The sequence below is a fragment of the Strix aluco genome, chromosome 8, assembly GCF_031877795.1.
Source record: "Strix aluco isolate bStrAlu1 chromosome 8, bStrAlu1.hap1, whole genome shotgun sequence".
Taxonomy (NCBI): Eukaryota; Metazoa; Chordata; class Aves; order Strigiformes; family Strigidae; genus Strix; species Strix aluco.
Genome location: NC_133938.1, coordinates 10,996,849 through 11,019,370, shown reverse-complemented (window position 1 = coordinate 11,019,370; position 22,522 = coordinate 10,996,849). Strand labels below are relative to the sequence as shown.

The 22,522-nt window shown below is 36.7% G+C and overlaps 1 protein-coding gene across 8 annotated transcripts in view; it reads left to right on the top strand.

Moving 5' to 3' along the window:
• MAST2 (microtubule associated serine/threonine kinase 2) overlaps window positions 1-22,522 on the top strand; it is a 198,194-nt gene that overhangs the window by 57,500 nt on the left and 118,172 nt on the right. Inside the window, exon 2 of one of the 8 annotated variants that reach the window (XM_074832143.1) lies at window positions 10,031-10,189. The exons of the other annotated variants lie outside the window; for them this stretch is intronic. Coding sequence (XP_074688244.1) covers window positions 10,142-10,189 — 48 coding nt within the window. The 5' untranslated portion in view covers window positions 10,031-10,141. The remainder of the gene's footprint in view (window positions 1-10,030; window positions 10,190-22,522) is intronic. 8 annotated transcript variants of the gene reach the window in all.

The following is a 22,522-nucleotide window of genomic DNA, read 5'->3' as shown; positions in this document are numbered from 1 at the left end:
GAATGTGGATATTTCTTTGAGTTGTGAAAATTACCTTTGGAAGATAACATTAGAAACTTGGGTATAAAGTTTCACATTTGAAGTCTGGAATAATTTAGGGTGGTTTTCTGTAGTTACTTGTCATTATAGATACTTGAAGAATTCAAAACTCCAAAAGAAAAAACAGATTTCCCATGGAACATAATCACATTTTCTAATTTAGATTATTTGCATTAACAAGACTTATTTTATACTGCTTATAGATTTAGCAGGAACATAACTGAATCCACAGATCAGATGTCTGCTGAAGGCCTTCCAATGGTGATGATGTGGGCAATGACATCTGAAGAAGAGGTGGTAAAATGAGAAGATAAATAAAAATAATTTATGTGCAGATGCTGAAATTGTAGACTTATCTTAGTATACAAGAAATTGTATACTGTTTTTCTTTTTAAAATGTTAGTTTAAAATAAGTCATATTTTCAGGCTGACTTCCAAAAGAAACAAGATTTTATGCTTAGGCTTCCTATTCTCCCAGTAAATTTTCAACACCTGAAATGAATTAAAATTTGGACTGGAGAAGGTGTCCAAAAGATAGTCCAAGTTCTTCAGCTTCTGTGAAAATTAGCAGCTGACAGAAGGAGAGAGATCCACATTGGTGTTAGCACAGTGGTGAAGGCCAAATGAACTTGCTGTTATACGTAGGCTGGTCAATAGCTGTGGGTGTCCAGACTAGCTGGACAGTGCACACTGTCTTTTGGTCAGGTGGGAGTGTCTGAAGGAACCTGAGTGAGCAGAAGAAGGATTGGGGAACACTTGACTACAGATGGATGGTTACCAGAATTCATTAACTACATCGGTCATAAGCAACTTGTTTTGACTAAACTCAGTCTGTGGAAACAAAATGTGAAGTTTTATTATGCGACTCCATTATAATCTTGTGCTTGGATGCCATATGTTATAATGTAGGAAGATGGATTGTTATGATGTATATAAGCATACTACATCTCATTGTAGGACTGAGGATTCATGCTCAGAGAAGTATGGAGCATCACTGATATCTGGCTGACATGTGAGCTTTCACACTGGTTTGATTTTTTCAGGATTGGTGCTTGTGGTCCACTTTGCAATGAAGTAGGAGATGGAACTGAGTTAGGGGAGCATATGCTTACGGCATTCACTTTGAAGACATTACAAAATATACCAAGGGAAAAATGTGAAACCTTGTCAGAATAAAAAGTCCTTGAAATATGGACAAGGATAAAAGGTTAAATGGTTTGCTCAGGCAGAAAAGATAGCATTTAGCTGCTGTCTTCAGGGTATTGTTAAATTGTTCTGATAATTTGCTATAGTTATGCTTAAATAACTGCTTTCAGTTGTCAGTAAGGACTTTGTGAACGCTTGTATAGCTGAACAAAACTTTTTATTTTCAGCCTGTGAGAAAAGATAAAAATGCCAGTAATTAATTCTACTACTTCAGGAAGAAAGGTTTTGTTAGCAGATAACTGCGTGAAAGAATGGTTGTATATGTGTGCATCTGAGTCTAAGTAGATGTTGGACAAAGGGGTTCTTCCCAAAGATAAACAGTAATATCTTTTTCATACGTTTCACTGGCTTGGAAGTGCCTGCTTGATAGACTTGCTTGTTGCCAGGAGGGCACGATGAGCAGTTGCTGCTGCTGCTGCTAGTAGTTGCAGGGGTTGCTGCGTAGAGAGTGGCTTTTGTTTCTTTTTCTTGCCATTAGCCACTTGGGGTGCTTCACTTGTGTTAATATCACTTCATTTTGTACTCGCTTAATGTTAGAAATCCCAAATCTTAAAAGAAAGGCCAGTTCTCCAAGCTAGCAACATAGCATGCTGCTACTGTGCTGCAAGACTAGTGTTTAATCTGCTTATCTTTAATAGTCTTCCCTGCTTACACAGACCCACTTACCTCTTTAATGAGAAGAAATGTCCTGCAGTGAGGCAGCGTGTATTTTCCTTCTAGGCTTATGTCATCGGCATAGAAGTTGAAATTGGTTAGAGCACTTTTTATTTTCCTGTCAGTTCTGCTGATTATGGCTGCCTCTTCAGTCTCTCTAATACATTGAAAGATAGTGGTTTTTGTAAAAGGAAACCTAATTAAAACATGCCAAGTGAAAAAATCTTAATTTTGAAAAGCTATCAGTATTGATTTGGGGCAAGTAGTCCTCTCATCTTTTCAAGGGATAAATACAAAGTATCTTTGCATTCTGAATATTTGTAAATTCTAGCTACTAGTCAAGTAAATGACAAAAGTATATTATGTGCAGCAGTATCTTAATAACACCTAGAAAAGACTCTCTAAAATGTCAAGAGACATTTAAAGTCATTTGTGAATATGTAGCAGAATTTCCCATATGATTTAGCAGTTGTTCCTCTTCTACTTTGTATTAAATTGCTTTACCCAAGCCATTAGTATTTACAGGACTTCTAGAAGGTACAGGATTTTACCATTTCTGGGATCAAGACAGGATAGGCTTTTCAAGGTTGGTTGTTCTTGAATTTCTAGAGGCTGTTATTAAAAAAAAAGGAGTAATTTGTGGACACCAAAGTGTCAGTGCAAAATGTCTGTTGTGTTTTTGTGTTATTCTCTGGAGTATATCATATTAATTTTTAAAATGGGCTTATTTTTAAGAGTTGCATACCCTAGGCTCTTTTGATAGGCATACTTGACAAAAGAGTGAGATGCAGGTACCTGGATTATTCAGCAACTACATGAGCAGTAAAGTCTTTTTGCCCACCAGAGCAGTGTGCAAGTGTAACTATTTTTCTCTTAGCATCCAAGACAGTTCAAGTATTCCCTGTAGCTTGTGTTCAACTGTGTGGATATATTCTGAATTTTCAAATCTGTCAATATACTTTAGCGACCTTTTTCGTTACAGGAACAGATTGCTTAAAGTGTATATGCTCTTGCAGAAATGGAAGAAATGGGGTTGGCATTGGTGGACTTATTAAAATTTTGCTGAATGTTTGTGTTTCTACTGTTAAAGGTTTTTCTTAATTATCATGCAGGTTAAGTAGTGTAACTTCTGGCCTGGCTATCAGTGAGTGGCACATTTGAAAGAAACTGCTAAACAAAATGTAAGCCACCTAAAAATACAGGAAATTCAAGTGGCATGGAAATGATTTATTGGACTAGGTTTAATGTAGCCAGGTATGCTTTAGAAATATGCATTTTCACTTCTGTGAAAATATTGTATTTATGCTGTAAATAATGTAGTGCAGAGTTCCTTAAACTTGGCTTATGAGCTTTGAAATCATTATCTCTGTTTGGAAAATTTATTACGAATCCAGTTTTATTTATTTCATACTAGAAAGCTAATTTCAGTTTGAATTCAATTATTGTATACTGTAGCATAACTAGATAATACATGGCATTTTACATAAATGCTTCTATATGATTAAATGTTGAAGTTTCTCTTTTTAAGGACCAAGAATGACATCCAGTAAGAAGTATTAAGTTGTTTCAGATTTTGATAGTCTTTATTCTAACATTCAACCTCACTGTCCTTAACTATTCCTCCATAACAATTTTATTGATATGCCTGAAGATAATAAGGTCCATTTTTCCATGCATTCTGACATGTTGTCTGCTGTGGGCATTTGGGCAAAGTGTTCTACTGCAGGCTTTTCATAATATAGCGAACAAAGCATTTAATTCTTCTTCTTTCTATGCAGGATATCCTGACATAGTAGTTGCTGTCCTTTTAATGAATTTCTTCTTTCTTAAATAAACTACTGCATTTATGGTTTTGTATTGTTTCTCTTTGGAGACGAGGTATGTATCATTGAAATTGGGGCTTTGAAGTTAGCAGCACTTTGTCTATGAATACAAACAAGTAATTCTCTGGGTGGAAAGTGGTTCAACTTTGTTTTTACCTGTCTTTGGTCAAATGTATTTTGCTAATGGCAATGCTAATGGCGATGCTCCTTTAAATCAGATTTGTTTTAGCACAACACACGCTTTTGTAGCCGAAGGTTTTTCTTTCCAAAATTCTCTTGGATATTAGTGTGATAAAATAATGTTTGCAATAAGGATGACTAAACTTATTACCTATTGTATGGCATAGCTTAAACAACTGTAACCTGATGTAATTACTTTTAAATTACTTTCATCAAAATGTGAAAATATTAATTGACTTTGACATTTATCACTTGTTTTATATCAGCATAGGCTAATAAATGTCACTTGTATTGGCAGCCAAAAAAATGAAATGATATCAGATGTCATTGGGGTAGGTTAGTGTAGTCCGTGAATAAGGTCCTTTCTGCTCCATTTGTTCTGTGAGCTGTGGCTTGTACATGCTGGTAATGACTCTAGGCTACATTGGTTTGAAATAGAACAAGCTAAGCCCATGGTCGTCTCCTTCCCAGCAAATCTGTGGCCCTCAGACTATTATAAAGTGTTTCTAATATTATGTGGCTTTTTGTCTTGAGGTATATGTAGTGATCTCCTCTGTAAAAATGTGTGTAGTTTAGCTTTATTTTTCATAATGGTAGTGAACAATTTGGCCAAGGTGGAAGAATGTGTACCAACTAGAAAAGAGATCCCCCTGTGGGGGCTAATTATTGTGTGCCTGTGGGAGGGGATTAGAATCCTAAAAAACTTAGACAATGAGGATAAATTTAAAGGCCAGAGGAATGGATTGTGGTGAGGTAAAGGCAAGAAAAAGATTGGAGGTGACTTAAACAGGGACATGAGTGATTTTACATTTCAGGTTGACAGGAGGATTACAAAGGCTGTGGGCTGACAGTTTATTCTCTCTAATGGTCTCCAGTCATTTACTACTTGTTTTTCTAGCTTTTATCTTCTCTTCCTTTCTTAAATGTGAATGTCGTGCAGCTTCCCTTTTTAGCTTGTTGACTGTTTTGGCAGGTCTTACCTTAAAACTCTGTGGGCCAAATTTAAACCTGGCAGTTCTGTTGCACTGTGTGTCTTAAAACATTTATTTATGAAATAGCACCCAAAACTTGTTGTATTGAAATGGGAAAATATTAAAGACTTTTTAACTGTATGATTGGGGACAGTTTTGCTGTGTGCTGGTGACTGCCTGCTTGTAAATTTTGATAGTTTGACAGTGCTGAACTGATATTTTTCTTCCAAAGTGGCTACCATGAAGAAAGCCCCTCAGGGACATGAGACTACTGTAGACTTTCAGAAAGCAATGTTGTGCTTGATTAAGTTTAGACAGATGATGGAGTGATGTAGTAAAATAATTTTTGTTAAGGCATAATATAACATAGAATGCAATGTAGTACCATTGGGACTGATAAAAATGAAATACTAAAGAAAAACCATGCCCTTACATATAGCTTTCAGCAGCAGACGCAAGAGATGTAGTTTAGTTGTGTGGTGCTGGAAACATAATATTGATTTACCATGAATCAAGAGAAAAAGCTTCTACCTTGCCTGGTTGTATGGATTGCAGCAATCTTGGTGAAACGAGTTACCTAAAAATGGTACTGTAAGAAAATTCCTTTGTTTTGATAACTATGGGGAGGCAATTGTAGCCATGTAAAAAATCCATTTACATGTCTAAATGGGGAGCTGAGAGGTACTTCATGTGCAGTTGCTGGGAACTGCCAATTTTCCATGTACTTGCACTTTTTAAAAAGAACAATTTCTTGAAAGCTAGCCCTCTCATAACCCTCTTGTAACTTGCATAAAATTGAAGGTAGTGGAATGAGAGGGGTTTGAGGTAGAACTTGCCTTACATTACTTGCACAAATAACTTCCATCTTTTTGTGTAGTGTTTGTGTACCATAAGATAACCGTGTTTTCTTCTGTTTAAAAAAATTTAAAAGAAATAGCATTTGAGGTAAAGTTGCAATGACTTCAGAGGAGGTTAGTCCAGTTACTGCATGGCATGTAACTTCTTTCTGGTTTTGACTTCTGAGAGGCAGTAGTTCTCTTGGTCTTTATTAAGTAAATTACTGGATGAAGTGATTTCCATTCCTTGCTTGTGTTTTTTTTTGGCAGACAATATAATGCTAACAAACAGTTTTACTAACTTCACTTTTCAACCAGAAACAACTTGTGTTTTCTTATTCTTTAAGAGGTTGATGTATGGCTTTCATTCATTTATTCCTTAATCTCCAGGTGACCTGGTTTCTTCCTGAAGTAAAATGAATTTAAATACCTTTAATATAGATACTGATATTTTAAACAAAGCAGTCTAGTTTTTGAAAACTCTGGTTTCTTGGGTCTGTTTATGTGCTGGTCACTAGTATCAGGTGAAAGTGAGTATTTCAAGAAACGACTACTTGTTTTTTATTTTATTTTATTTTTGAATTTACAAAAATTCCCCATTGTAGGCAAATTAAAGCCTTCTCACAAGAGGGCTTTGCCTCCCTTTGTTATTCCTCATTTATCCTTAAGCCAAGGTGTGCATTTCCTAGTTGTTTGACCTCATCGCCCTCAACAACTACCTGAAAGGAGGTTGCAGAGAGCTGGGGATGAGCCTCTTTAACCAAGTAATAAGTGATAGGACAAGAGGGAACGGCCTCAAGCTGCGCCAGGGAAGGTTTAGACTGGATATTAGGAAGTATTTCTTTACAGAAGGGGTTGTTGGCCGTTGGAATGGGCTGCCCAGGGAGGTGGTGGAGTCCCCATCCCTGGAGGTGTTCAAGAGGCGGGTTGACATGGCGCTTGGGGATCTGGTGTAGTTGGGATCTGTCAGTGCCAGGCTAACGGTTGGACTAGATGATCTTCAAGGTCCTTTCCAACCTAGATGATTCTGTGATTCTGTTCCGCGGGTGAAGTCAAACAGGATTGCAGAACTGTGCATGTTGTATAATGGGACTTGAAAAGAGGCTTCATACTTGTTCTTTCTGTTTTCTGAAAACTTTGGAGTTTAACAACAATCATTTCAATATTCTCTACTTTTCTTTCAGGAAGTGAGCTTGATTAGAGCTAAATTAATGGCAGCAGGGTGCATTGTGCAAATGAAACCTGACCACTTGAGAGAAGTGATGTTTTAAATGGAATGGTTGCAATTTTTTTTCCCAGCTAGCCAACTCAGTTTCTCCCCAAGTATTCCTGGTGAAGAATTAGTGCCTCTAAACTCCTAGGAGGCAGATTTGAGAAAGCATTAAAATAATTCCTTTTGGTATTTCAAGAGCCCCCCTGCTCTCCTGAAAAGAAAAAAAAAAAAAAACAACAAACCAGCAAGATATTTAGCTGTAAAAATAAAAATAGGCTACCTTTGTACATGGGCTGGGCTTTTGGGTCTTTGCTGAGTGCTTTTATGGAATTGGTTGATTTGGCTTTTGTTTATTTTATAAAAAGGAAGAAATGAATGCTGCTTGTTTTCGTGAACCAATAACTGGCATAAATTTAGTCTTCTTGAGTGGAACAAGTTGTTGTTAGGGTGGGTGACCCAAATTGTATCTGTAAGCTGCAAGCGCTCAAACAGTTTGAGATGCCGAGTCAGTTCAATTGAACTCTCAAAAAAATGAAATTCCTATTTAATGATTGCGTAATAAACAGGTTTGGGGACTGTATTATGCTACACAAATAGAGGGGAAAAAAACCTTCTGTACAACTTTTGAAATGAGTGGGGATTCTTTCCTAAGTGTCAGCCATGTCCCACATTGTCTGCCACTCTTAGCCCTGGATGTGTGTCAATTTTAAAAAAGCAAAAAATAGAATAAACCCCTTTTATTAGTGTAACAGTGTTTGATACTTGGTATTATGGCTAGAAATTTGTTTTAAGCACAGTATTTTGGAACAGTTTGAGCGATTCTATAGGCTTTTACTTAATGTGTCTCAAAATTTTCTTGCTGTTTCTCTCAGTCTTTCAACCATGCAAACAGATATGTTTGGATAAGATTTTTTTTTTATATGTTTGAAATAACATTCACTTTACTGTTAAATAATTATTCCTCTTTCTCCCCCCTCTGAATCTTCTGTTAGGTATTTTGTGTTGTTGCTAATTTGCGTAGTCCTAAAATGCTTCATAGCAGCTGGAAAACCACATTGAAACACAAAATGAAAAATTATACAGACAAAGTATAAAAATATCTGTAAATATATTTTTAAGTTGTAGCAAAAGATTCCTTGGAGTAAAGATTTTTCCAAATGGAGGGTGTCTTAAAGACTTGTACTTGGAAAATGTAGATAAGGGAGTGAAAGTAACTCTAAAAGATCATAAAATACAGCTGAGAGAGCAATAAGGTAGAGATAAACATTCATAGCATTTGAACATATTAGTTTTTAAAGGTTAAAATTTTAAATCGGATTCAGAGGGTATCTGTTTTAATTAAAAATGAGGTAAGATGAGAATAATGAATGTTGAAATGTTAAACCAAGAACAACTAGGAACAAAAAGATGTGCGCACACACACACACACACACACCCCCGCCTTGTGCTGGAAGTTTAAAAATTATTTTCTGTTTTTGCTAGCAGAAGGTAAACCAAACTCAAGCAAAACATTAGCAAAAGATTTTGACCTAGATTTTGGCATATGTGAGTCTAAAACAGTATATTAACCAAGACTTCAATATTCTAATATACATAGCATTAAAAAATAGGTGTATGTTTGAACATACGTTTCAGTACTTGCAGGTGATATGAGAGCTCTGTTAAGTGACAGAAAATTAAGCAGGGAGGAAGATGAATACTGAAAGCCATGAGGTAGGCTGTAGAAACTGTAAGACCCCAAAAGGACATAGAAAACCAGAGTCTTGCAGTACCTTCACATCTGAATCTTAAACACAATGTTAATTCTTTTTACACTGAAATGAGTTCTTGGGTCAGTGGTAAGTAAACTGGGCAGTTCGAAATCCCACATTAAGAAAAGTATCTGTCAGAATCTGCTGAGCAGTGCTCGCCTTTGTAAATTGAGCAGAAATCAAAGCCAGTGAAACCAAAATGAAAAACTAACAAATTTGAAACCAGTTAACTTGAGATTTAACAGTAGTAAGATACTTAGGGCTTATTCACCATACCACTGTGAAATAAGTGGATAGGTTATTGAATTGTTGTGTTTGGAAAAAATGACTTTAGAAATAATACACTCAACTGCTAAGATCAGGCAGCCTAAACAAAATGTTTTTAGAATTGAATTATCCAGTAGCTGTCAAGTTATTGGGGAAAAGCATAAAATTAAAAAGAATAGAAGAATCATAGATGGAAACAAACAAAATGCTACATCCAAATAATTTTATAAGTTTATATGAGAGAACTATTGAAGGGATTGCTTTGGAAATATGTTCCTCGTCTTTTAATTGCCCTGTCAGAGAAGATGATCTAGTTAATGGTTAAATTTTGTTTCCCATATTTAAATCTGTGTTTGGGTCTTGTAAATGCTTCCATACACCATCTATTTATATTATCATTTACTAAACTTCTGAGATAAATTATAAACTAAAAAAGCTGGTTTCAAATGAAAGGTTGCAGTAAATGTGGAATCTGATCATATGGATATACTGTCTTTTGAACATTTCTGGAAGCAAATCTTACATGTTTGAAGTCCAAATTAATCTTACACCTAGATTAGCATTACTGGGATGTGATAATGGATTAAGTACTGATCTTTTTTGCCCCCTGTTTCATCAGCTGCTTTATTCTTCAGGAGTGGTAATTGCTTTGGAATAGAAATCTTCAAATAGTATTTCAGTTGATAGAGATTTGTGCAATATCCATGCAGATATTCTTTTGCATTAAAAAGGATTTTTCTACTATTTATTTTGACATGTTAAATAGTGTAAGAGATATCCGAATGTGAATCATAATTCCTTAAAGAACTCGTGTAATAGCTATATGAGTAGTCTTGTGGAAATATAAAATCATAACATGGAGATCAGCTCATGAAAATTTTAAAGTAAGAATATGAGAATCAAGTAAGAAATAGAACATTTATCATACAATACACCTAATGCCACAGGATTTACTATATTCAAAGTAGAACTATCATAAGGGGACAATGTACAGTATTAGCTCAACAAAAAAATACAAACATTAATACTAACATTAGAAGAAAAGTGCTAACATTAGTAATGTGAATAAGGTCTCCTATTTTTGATCCAGGTAAAAATTCATCTATACTATTTTGGTCTGGACGATTAAAGACATAGCTGCAAATTTGATGGAATTCCAACCTCAGAACAAATAGAAACAGAAGTCAGCTTTCAACATCAGATGAATTCACCAGAGCAGGCGAGTGTTAAGAAAGTTAATGAAGATAATGTAAGTAAGGCTTGTCATGGACTTGTAGCTGTGCATGTGGCTAGCTACTGCATCTGACCTGAGATGTGGCAGCTTTGTGTCCTGTCCTTACCTGATTACTCTCAGTAGTTTGACTACAGCCTGGTTTGCAGGCAGTTTGAAAATTAACTGAGAAATAAGATAATTTGTGCTGTTCCTCAAAGACAGTCTCAAAACAATGGGAAAAACTTCACTGCAATTTGTAAGGGCAGCCAATATTGCCACTGGGATTACAGGAGTAACTCCTGCTTGGCGGAAAGAGATTAGAACTCCATGGACAGAAAAATATGAATAAGAACACTTGCTAAACACAATTTGAACTTTCAACAGACAAAAACATTTCAGAAGGCAAAAGTGGGACAACCTGCCAACCAGTTGACATAGTTTTACAAGAAATTGGTTTTTGGACATGGGAGATTACCTTCTGATGTACAAGACATAATAACAAGCTAATGCTTAAAGAATAGCCAGATGGACTCCCTTTGTCCCCCAGTGGTGGACAAAGTAGAACTTTCTCAAAAGTACATAGAATTTTAATTTCTACAAGTAATACAAGCTGCTAATGCATTAACAACACTGCCAGCAATCAGTGTTAGAAGATCTGAAATAATCCTTTCTCACTTTATAAAGCTTGCATCTTCATCTCCAGAAACTGATCAGGAGAGACCTGTCACTTTCCTTTTATTTCAGTGTTAATGGTGGAGATTAATCAACTGGTATATCTCCAAAGTCCATATCAGTATGTGTAATATGAAATTTAAAAATCCAATCAAAATTAAATATTCTCACTGATTAACCTGAAGGTGCTAATTCTTTTTCAGTGGTTAAAGCCTTGTTGTTTAGAGATGAAAAAACCAGAAATAACAGCACATGATAGTTGCTGGTGGAATGGGAGTCAAATGAGAAAACCTTTGGATTCTTGGTAGCTCTTTCTTCTCCTGGAAGAAATGCTGGTTCGCAGTGTCTTCTTGAGCAGTTTGATTCCTACTCCTGGAGCGCATCCTTTTGTGAAAAGATGTGGTGATTTAGCTCCATCCATCCCAAACAATACATTTGTGGCTTAAGAAGTATTTCAGCTGTGACCTCAGCGTATCAGCAGCAGATAGATCCTTCTGTAGTCTTCACTTGCTGAGAATTGGGGCTGATAGTCTTGCAGCTAATCTCTCATAAAGTCACTTGTAGCACAGTGTACTAACAGAGTGGAGGGAAAAGCCAAAAAGCTTGTATGTAACTAGAGAGGATCCACTGAAGATGAGCCACAAAACAAACGAAAAAGTGCCCCCACAGAAAATGGCAATGGCAGCCGTAAAATCAGATAGTAAAGCGATCCTACCATGAAGGCAAAAAAGCAAAAACCAATTAATCCCACCCAGAGAATCAAACTAAACAGAAAACAAAAAGCAAACAGGCTTAGTGCAGAGAAACACAGGCATATAGCAGCAGCCATGTTGTCACTAAAAAAAATCCTGTTCTTAAGCAGATTAGGAAAATTCCTCTTATGCTAAGCTTTCACAGTTTGCCTGCTATATATATTGTAAGCAATTCTTGAATGCCTCCATAAATTGCACATCTAGAAAATGTATTCCAGAAACCTGTGGCTTTTAAGCCTTTTGTTTTCCAGAGAAAGAAGTTGGTTGTAAAAGGTGTTAAAAATAATACTGCAATCTGTGCTGCATCAGTGCATTGGAACAAAATTTGCTCTTCTGGTTGTTGTTTTTTTTTTTTTTTTTTAAGTTTGCATATGTACAAATGAAAATGTGTGAGTTTTCCATTTATCCCAAGAAAATAAAATTTTTTTGTATGTGTGTGTATTCATAGAAATTGAGTGTGTCTATATGGAATAATATATGTATACACTGTCCAATTGTATCTTTAGGACCACAGAGAATGTAAGTACTTCATAATCTGTATTGCTACTGTTTCAGAAGTGTGGTCCTCTGAAAATTAGAAACTTTTAATTTCCATTTCCAGCACATGTACATGCACCCATTTGTATGCATTATTTCTTGTGCCAGCATTGTCCTTTGTTCTGAGTAGCTTTCCTTCCATGGGAATTCTCATTTGATTTTACTCAGTGAATCCAAGAGACTGTCCTCGCTGCGGCCAAAGACTACTTTTGCAGGAATGATGGCTGCCAGCATTTCAATATTCATTTCTTTTAGATGAACTAGAGACGCTTCTGTGCTGAGTTCATCATGGAAGGCACTGCTCAAGGCCTGTGCTGTCACACTGCAGACCTTTGAAGCTACGTCTCTTCTTTTGGCTAGAAGGACAAGTTATTTCCTCTGTTCTGAAAACTTGTTCCTTGAAGTTGGTGCTTGGAGGTTTTGTTTTTTACCTAGTTTCAGGCTCAAGTATATATTAAATAAGAAAATTAATTTTAAGAATAGTAGCTAGCTGTCTTGGCTAGGAGCCTGGAATTTGTCTTTGTGAATGACATGACCAGAACCAGACATGGCATCATAGCTGCTGATGTGTTTCTGATTGAGCTAATGGCATTATAATAATTTCCATGTTATGTTCCATCCTGTTCTTGACACTAACAGCTTGCTTGCTTTTTTTCCAAACTCCAGCTGTACATTGTCTTCAGTGAACTGTTCACAGTTTCTCTCCTGTCTTTTTCAAAATCAGTGCTAGTTTGGCCTTATGTGGGTATATGAGTAGTTACTTGTGTATATATCAATTCTGGCATTGTGTTGACTACTCACCTAATAAATTCCTCACACTGCTAGGGATTTACAGATAATCTGCATGTTTGGTCTTCTGCAGTATGTACTAATGTACTGTATGCTGGAATTAATGGAAAGCCTTGAGGCCTCTTATCTAACATTTTGCTGCAAGAAAATAATTTACTTCTGATATTTGTGTTTTCTTTTTTACTTCTGTATGTAAGATGTTTCACATGCTTAAAACATTACCCAACTTTCTGTCTGAACATATGGGATACTGAGAATGCTTAGCCTATTCAGAGATGCAGGAGTGCAAGTAACAGAATTTTCTAATTTGTACAGTGAGACAACAAAAAGGTTGGCTGTCATCAGCCAGCCATCAGTGAAGAGAGAGAATGCCTCACATCAGCATTTAAAAAAAATTAAAATCACAGACCCAACAGAACAACAAACCGAACATGCTTTTGGATAATATCTCACCTTCCTTAAGAAAAGTAGAATAGGGTGGGAAAGGAGCTATCTTAATCACTTATTTAAAAGAGAAGCTTAAGTAATAATAGCTTCCAATACCTAACACATTTTAAACACAAGATACAAGTAAAAATCTAATGTTTAAGTGAAGGGTTCTTCAGTATTGCCGAGAATGCAAAATATATGATTATGTAGTTGGGGTGCATGCGATTCAAGGAGCTCCCAGCACTAAGAGAATAGGTTTGCTCTTTTAAGCTGAAAGTAGCTGAAGTGGACCAACTTACTAGAGAGGTTCACAGATGAGACCTACAGAGACAAAATAGGGTACTCCAATTTTAACTGTGGCAGCCTCTGTGCTGCTGCTGAGGATATGCATTTCAGAAAAAGAACCTGCTGGGAAGCACGGGCCCAATCTTTTGGACAAGACCCACCTTCTAGGCGATGTCACTGTATCTGTCTGGACTGAGGAGGCTCCAGCAGCAAAGGTGATCCCTAAGGATAAGGGGAAGCTGGTTGTGATAGTGGGAGAATCTATTAGTAAATGCAGTTAAATGGATTTCTGATGTAGGATGTTCTTGAGGCTCACTTCAGGGTGCCAAGTGGGACACTGAAATACAAGATTTCTGCGATAACAGTCTCTGTAATACCTGCCAGCTCCATGTGTGGGAATTGGTAGACAAGAGATTAGCAGCCCCCATGTGTGGATGTCATAATGGCGTAAAAAAAAGGGATTAAGTGTAATGGGAGCTGATCAACCTGTTGGGATTGAAGACGTCTGCCCAGGAGGAATGCTGCACCTCAGTCAAGACAGAATCATGCAATGGCCACTAAAAATTAAAAAGAATGTGGAAGACTGGAGACAAATCCAAAATAACATGTCTTCTTGGAGTTCAGACTGGTCTTCCAGGAAGCAATTATTTTATTATGTTTAAACTACACTCTCTGTTGCTTATCCTAATGAGGCACTGGCCCAGTCCATGTGGACAACTGAAATTTTCACTCTTATGACTTGTCCTAACTTTGCAGCTTCCCTAACCTTATTTAATGTTTCCTGATTGTTGTCGTTGTCCTGATCTGAGAGCTGGTAGCACAGTCCTGGAACTGCATTTTTTGTTATTACAAGATGAGATTCTTGCCCAAAGAGATACCATGATGCTTTTTTTTCCTGTAATATTTTTATCCTGGTAAACTTAATGTACAGAGCCACTTCCCTGCCCATGTATCTTAATCCATCATTCCTGAAAAGTAGATACTGACAACACTATCCCGTAGGTTATCCTCCTGTGGGTAGGTGGGTGGGATGCCTCTTGCAGAGGATGGTTGTTTGATGCCAAATATACTTCTGTTTTTTTGTTCCAGGCTTCCAGAATCAATGTGGAAGCACTTATAAGTTCTGCTTTGCTCTGTTGCTTGGTACTGCACATGGCAAGTAACTGGCATTGTAGGCAGACTCATTTCGCTTTCCTGGGTCTTGCTATTTTATTGTTTATTTGCCTATTGGCTTTTTGAGCCCTTTTTTGCTCCCTGCATTTCTCAGGCTCCAGAGGCTTCTTTACCTTGATAGGAATACTTAAATCTATGAAGCTAAAAGCCTGTTAGGTATGAAGGATACCAGAGATGGAGATTTTCGGACAGCACAATGAATGTAACTTCTGACTTTTTCCATTGAAATCAATGGAAATTTGTGCAGTGAGGTCCCTATATTGTTTTGAAAATTCTATCTTTTTGTCAGTCATTTACTTTATCAGTTTTATATCTTGTTCATTATCTCTCTAGGACTGAACAGGCAGTGGAATGCTATTTAAGTATAGTGAAATTAGCGAAACCTGAAGTACTAAGATTGAAAAGAAGGTTTAGTACTCTTCAGTAGTTATTTTGCAAATAATTCTTTCTAGTTTGTTTTACAGTACAGATTCTGCTTCCTAGAACCAGTACACATTTAAATGTTCTGTGTACATCTACATTTAAAGTTAAACTTGGATAGAGAGGCTTATAAATATTCAATTAGAATTATTGGGAAAATGAAAAGAATATTTTATTAATCTATAATGTCTATTGATTTTTAAATAAGTAGGCATAATGTCTATTGATTTTATTTTTTTAAGCAAGTTGTAGATTGCAATTTAAGCAGACTAGGCATAAATGCTAGCTAGCTTCTTACAGCTTCAGGTGGAGTAAGGAGTATGATTTGAGTTGCTTTACCTCCAGCTGAAAAATATTCCAACACCACTTGAACAAAGCAATGCACTTTCCCAGGGGCTTATCTCCTAGAAAGACAGTGGATTTGCTACATCTGAATAACTACTTTTTTCTCTGAAGATACGTAGGTTTTTTGCCAAACCTCTGATAGTTCTTGTCTCTGTGAGCCATCTCAGTATTTTTGTTAGGTAAGAGAAATAGATAAGATCTTAAATAAGATCAGTCAAGATGATGTTTTAATTTATTTCAGAGATAAATACTTCTATAAAAATAAATGATAGGCAGAAAAAAAATCATAGTCTAATTAATTATTTAAGAAGGTAGTGGGGAATTAATAACAGTGGAAAAAAACCCCAAGTGTGTTACCTGTGCCTTTTTTTCATCATGTAAGTGAGACAAGTCTAAGATATCACTTAGCATATATGTAAATCTGCAGTAACCCCAAAAGCTGCACTGGGGTTACTTTAGATTTACGTGTGTTACTGAAGTCCCCCTGTAGCCAGTCATCTGTCATTTCTGGACTAGATACTGGTTTTGCTTTCCCATGTTAAAATTCTGAATTCAACATGTACAAAGTCTGTATTAGAAATAAACCCTTAAATCCCCAAAGTTTCTCTCTGAAGGCGTATCTTTCTGCTTAAGTAAACTGAAATGCTTAAAATGCGGTGGTGAATTTGGTGTAATGTTTTAGCCCCCAGAACAGGATTTAAATAGGAATCACTATCTTTTCTTTGCTGTCCTTTGAGAGAAATGAAAAAGTGTAAAGATGTTGAAAGAGCTTTGAACCTGTTTGTTGCAGTCAGAATATGTTGGAACTAGTTTATCACTTTTTAAACAGTATATTGAAAGGAAAAATATCAGTTATGACAATTTAAATTTAGAGGAGAATGGATGAACTTAATTCAGTTTTTGTGTATGGAATGAATGATTTTACAGGATCCCTTTAATTCTTTGAATAATCCTTGGTTCTGGCTGCTGAAGCTGCACTTCTCTTGTGAGAATTTTGTGAGCACCAGTACAGCTTGTGGTAGGAATGGCTGAGAGAAAACATTAATGTCTAAATATGGATTAATGAGTTAAACATCTAAAGGAAATAAATCAAGGATTTTCTTGATGGAGGAGACAATGTATCATACCAAAGAGCATATAGGTAGAAGGTTGCTATTGGCAAATTAGATCTTGAGTCTTTCTTTGCAAGTTACTTAGGTTATTTCTTCACAGAGGGTCACTAAACTTTTATCTTTTTATCTTTTTCTTTGTAGTTTGGTCCTTCTCAAACAGAAATACAAAGCGTTCTGTAGAAAGTCTTGTAGGAATTTTTTTCTCATTAGCGGGCATCATAAAAATTAAGCATTTTAACATTACAACAAAAATCCTTTGTATAAAATGTCTTCTAACATACATCAAAATTGTAACTTCTGCTCTGAGAAAAGCTGTTGAATTGGGGCTGATTGTTAGTGGAGTGGGATAGGCAAAAGAAATTTGCAACAAAACTTGAAAAACAACAGAAAGCTTGTGCACAGGTATACAGCTGTTTTTTGGGTGCTTGCACCACTTTCATACTTAATTGTTTTGATGTACTAAAAATTTGCCTGTTATGGTTTATACTTTACATGCTACTTTTTCTTTCCAGTATGTGTAACTTTTTTTAGATTGTATGAAATGTGTATGAGAGAAGCATGGACTTTGATTCTGGTGTTCTGGTTCTTCTATAGTACATGAAACATGTTGAGTTAATGTATTAAAGACTTTCTGGCTCCCCAGAAGCTACCATGAGCCGAATGCTTTAACCATATATTGAATTGAACCTGAAAGTGTGAACAAGGACATTGATTAGACTAGCTGTTGTGAGATCTGTCAGGTTCAGGAGGAGCCCCTTCCCAGATCCTCTGTGGAGAAGAGGACTGTTCAATGACAATTTTTGATGAATTTGCAAATCTTGCAAAGACCTCAGAAATTTCTTCTGTACCCATAAGTTCAAACTGGAATATACCTTAAAACCTGCCTTTGAAGCTAACACCTGAATGAAACAAAACTTGCAGTTTTTTCCAAAAGGTGTAGAGGATGAAGATATCTGGGTGCTTGATAGTATGGAAGAATAATGATGGTACAGACAGTCCTGAGTACCTGAGAGGCTTTTCCTGGTGATGAAGTCAGTGTTTGTTCTAATTTGAAGTACGGTAAAGGACAGAAGACAGAAGTTTTAGAGATTGATTAATGTCTTTTGTCTTCATATATTTTCAAGAGAGTTCATATTTATAATTTAAATGCAACAGAAAGAAAATCCTAGCCAGAACATGTCCTTGTAATAGAATCAGCTGTTTCTGCCAGTCCATTACAGAGCACACTAATCGCCCATCAGAACTGAAAGTCATTAGGCACAGTCTGCAGTTTCTCAAATCTGTGCTTTGGGAGTGAGTGCCTGTATTTTACCAGTACTTTAATTGGGGATGAATTTTCCTTTACTCTGAAACAGATCTCTTGGCACCAAGAAAGTCTGAATTATCCAACTGTATTAAATGTAAGGGTGTTCAGAAATAAATCTGTGAAAGATGTTTAGATGTATCACATGCTTTTTCATATGAGAAATCTTAGTGATCCAAAAACCTTAGTTCACTTGACATTTGCACAATGTATGTTAGACCTGAAGGACAGGACTGGATGTGGTTATTTAAAAATATGCCCTGGGATGAGGTCAGTCAGTGCCTATGGTTCCCAGCTCTGCTGTCTTTCATTTTGAAAGCAATAGATGTTGCTTTCCTGAGGTACATTCTGCCTCCTGTAAGCCTGAAGATTGTCTTGCATACACCAGTATAAACCTTTCGCCACACTCATTTTGATCTGTAAATTAGTCTTGGGTTTGGCCTAGTACCACTTTGCAGTTTACCATTTTATATTCTACCTCAGAGCATTGTCACATGTGAATGTGATTGTCAGTGTTGTTCCCTTGAAATTAAGATAGTCCCAGATTATAATTTTAAAATTGGGGTAAGGTTGGTGGTTATTACAGTTCTACCTCACCAAAATTGAGAGGACCATTGAATTGCAATTTTTTTTGTCTTCATGGTTAATTAAAATATTCCTAAGAAAATTAAGTATGTTTGAAAGTACGTGTGAAAGAGATGAGAGGAGAACGTTTCAATTTAATGTTTGTTTTTCACTGAAAATGTTGGTTTCCAGAACTAAAAGGTAGTTGTAGAAATACTTTGTGATACAACTCTGAAATGAGTCACACTAAGTGCGTAACCACCTTGTATTTCCAGGGGATGAATGTCTTCCTATACACATAATACAAATGTAAAACTTCTGTGGCTATTTGCTTTTGCTGTTAAAAATATTTATTATCTGGGAATGAAGCAACAGAGCCCTTTCTTTCATCACTTCTGTCAAGGATTTATGTTTCAGTTTGGCTGCAGTTTGGAGCCCAGCAGATACAAGCGGTATCAGAGAACTTCCACTTTTGAGTGCAAAAAGGAATTAAAATTCTGTTGTCTGCTTACAAAGATGTAAATACTGGCTGGCATCTGCTTATTCCAATGGTGCTCAACATGTGGATTTCTTCATTAAGTAGATGACGACCTTTAACTCTTCCTTTGCAAAAAATCATCAGAGCATGCTTTGCCTGTCCCTCCTCCCTGCCTCTGTTGAGCAGCAGTGATTTGAGAGGGGTAAGCTGAAGTGCCTCATGTAGACTAGCTAAGCAATGAAAAATGACATCTGCTTGTTCTGTAAATAATGTCCAGTCAGAGCAGATGTAATTAACTACTGAACTTAATGGATGCCTCGTGAGGTTACAGATGCTATCAGTCATAAACTAGATGAAGGGAAGGGAGCTTTATATGCTTGGAATTCCTTTTAGAACTAATTACTAAGTATCTTTAAAATTGATTGCTTATGCTTTCAATTTCTGAGAGTGTTTTCACAATATCTATGTGGAATGGACTTGCTGCAGTTTTAGGAGAGGATGGGAGACACCTCCATTGTTGAGGCTTTTTGAGGAACTGGAAAGTTTCTCTTCTCTAGGACTTTATCCCAGAGCTTTACTAGGAATCTTGGTCTTATTTCAGGGGTTACCAAGCCATCCAGCTGTCCTGAGAGACTGGTCTGACACAGATTTTTCTTTGTGTCTAAATTAGTTGAGAAATATACAATTGCAAAGATAAATTTCTGTTGATGTGTCAAAAGTCTTAGCCTACCGTTGGCAAAGAATTGGAGACATGCAGAGTGCCTCTCAAAAGCAACCACCAACGCTTAATTTCTGCCTGTCTGCTTCCAGATGCTTTACAACTGGGGAGTCAGTGAGAAACCAGCCTGACAGAATAAACAGAAACCTTTGGACTGTTGCGAGATGCCTGCTGATGATGTTAATATTGAGCCTGACCATGTACCTTTTCTTGGTTCAACTATAGTGTTGGAGATGGTCTCTCAACTAATGTATTTAAATATAATTTTCTTTACAACCTTTGATCTTTGTTCACAGTGGGTATTAACAGCGCACTGAATGGATATGAGCTGGTGAGCAGGTCTGTCGGAGTTTTCATGAGATGCACGCTGTTTTATATAACTTTTACGTAGGATAAACCAGAAGAGTCGCCAAACTCGCTAAAATTATGCTGGGCTAGATTATTCCATTTTAAATTCAATAAAGGATGTTTAAAGACTTTTATAAATAAAATTAGTGGTCAGGTAGCTTTGATGTCAGCTGTCAATTCTTTTAGAAACAACCTTTTAAGGACTAGATGTGTGTATAATAGAAATGACAACTGACTTAATCATAGATTAATATTAGTACAAGACAACAGGGGAGAGAATAAAACTGGATTTGTTTATTTGTAATGCTCTTGGCATTTTTAGCAGCTGTGACTGTTTCCTTGTGATCATTGCATGCCCAGTCTTGAAGGAATTTTTGGTGCAAGTCAAGACAGAGTAATTTTAAGAGCAGTTTCTAACAATAGCATTACAGCTGCAGTCCTGTATGTCTCCAAGATGACACTCTTTTCTGCATTTTCCAGAAATTTTTAGAACGTGACCTTTTGACTTACATTTCTCAAACTGGTACAGTCTGGCAAAATGAAAGAGACTTTTGAACAGTTGCTCCCATTATTCTGGATGCCTGTTCAGTGCTGGGCAGGCTGTTTTACATGTAGGGTGGACCAGTAATCTGCTTCATGGCCTTGTAAAACTAGAATTAAGTAATGGGAAAGATTAATGAGCTGTCTAAGCCGTGCGTTTTATTCCTCTCAATATTCCCTCTCCCTATTGTATTACATTTTTGCACAAATTAGCCTATAAGGAAGATCTGGAGCATTTAAGTGTGTTATCTCTCAGGTTTTAAAGTACAACCCGTCTTTTATTTACAGAGGACTACCATGCATCTCACTCTTTATTTCGTTGATCCACACGCACGTTTTGGGTAGCTGTTGCTGTTTATTTCAGGGAGTAAGTTATCATAATAGTCTTCTGAAGCTACTGCTGTTGCAATTTATGGATTGTCTGTTATGAGAGCAAATTCACCTTTTTTCTTTTGCTCTGCTGTTTTTTCTATGCTTCTGCACCACATCTAGGACTCTCGAGTTGCAAAATTGAAGCTGTAATCTTTAAATTTACTTTTTCCTGCAAATGAAATTATATCTTCAAAACATAATATTTTATGTGCTACGTATAATTTTAAAATAAGTTTGGCAAGTGTATTTGAAGAGGGCTGCTGCTACAGTTTTTTTTAGCCTTGAGGAAAACAATCAAGTTGATAGTAAATTAGTTTGCTTGGCATCTAAGGTTGAACAGCTGAGTTACTGTACCTGCTGTTCCTGATGTGACCAGGGGTCTCGGAGGTTGTCTTTAATTTTCAGAAACCCTTCGCTGTTTAACCTCAGCTGAAAAGCTTGGGATCAAATACGAAACTAGCTATTTTCTTTACAGTCTGCTGCTTGACTGATAGCATGAAATTAGAGTGACCCTGTGCTCTTAGTCCCAAATAACAGAGATAGGAATGAATCCTGCAGAGGAAATGAGACTTGGAGAATTGCAAGTCATTCATGGCTCTGGCTAGGGAGGGATGTGCGTGTACTACCCTGCCCTTGGCTGCAGATGCCTACTCCTGGCGTAATCTGTAGCTCAGCTGTGGCAGCTGACTTATTCCTGGGGTTGGGCAACTCTCTGTTCCACCCACTTGGGAATGTGGTTTGCATGCATCGTTTTTATTGTCATCTGCCTATCCAAGTCCCGATGTGTGGTTTCAGTCATGTTTGTTACCATGAGTGGTACCATGGTGTTCTGCGTAATGTTGTATTTTGGGCTTGAAAACATGATGTAATGTACGAAATATGGAGTAGGCACTTCAGCTTACTGAAATATATATGTATCTATCTCAGGGAGTGGACACTGAAAATATTCTGAGGAAAGTGGGAATTCTTGTCTGTTTTGAGATGTATTCTGGAATTATTTTAGGTCAAGTAACCAATACCCTTAATCTTATGGAAAGCCCTGAGGTTAAGTGATATGAAAGATTAGTGGGCAACTTTTGGAGGCATATATTCCTGACAGGTTAATGCACAGATGTGACCTGGATCCTTAGCTTTGCCTACAATGGAAGAACTTTGTGTTGCCCAGGCAGGAGAGCTGATGGGGGAGGGAAAATAATTTGCTATGAGAATCTTGCTTAAAGTTTAAAGGGCTTTTAGCTTTATTTTTTTCTGTAGAAACTGTAATTTGAAATAAATCCAAAGGCTTTTTTTTCTGCTGACTAGTAAGGGATTTCTAAGCTGAAGAGAAGAGAAAGGCCAGAAGATGCTAAAAACATTAAATGCATCATTGGCTCATTCATGACCTGTGAGTTTGAAGACTGATATAAACTGATTATTTAGAGAAATAGGGTCACCTGTTAGTTAAACAGCAGCGCTTTTTTCTAATTTGGTTTTATATGTTAATATACTTTGCAAATGACATTTTTACTGACACATAACTTCTGTTGAGGTAG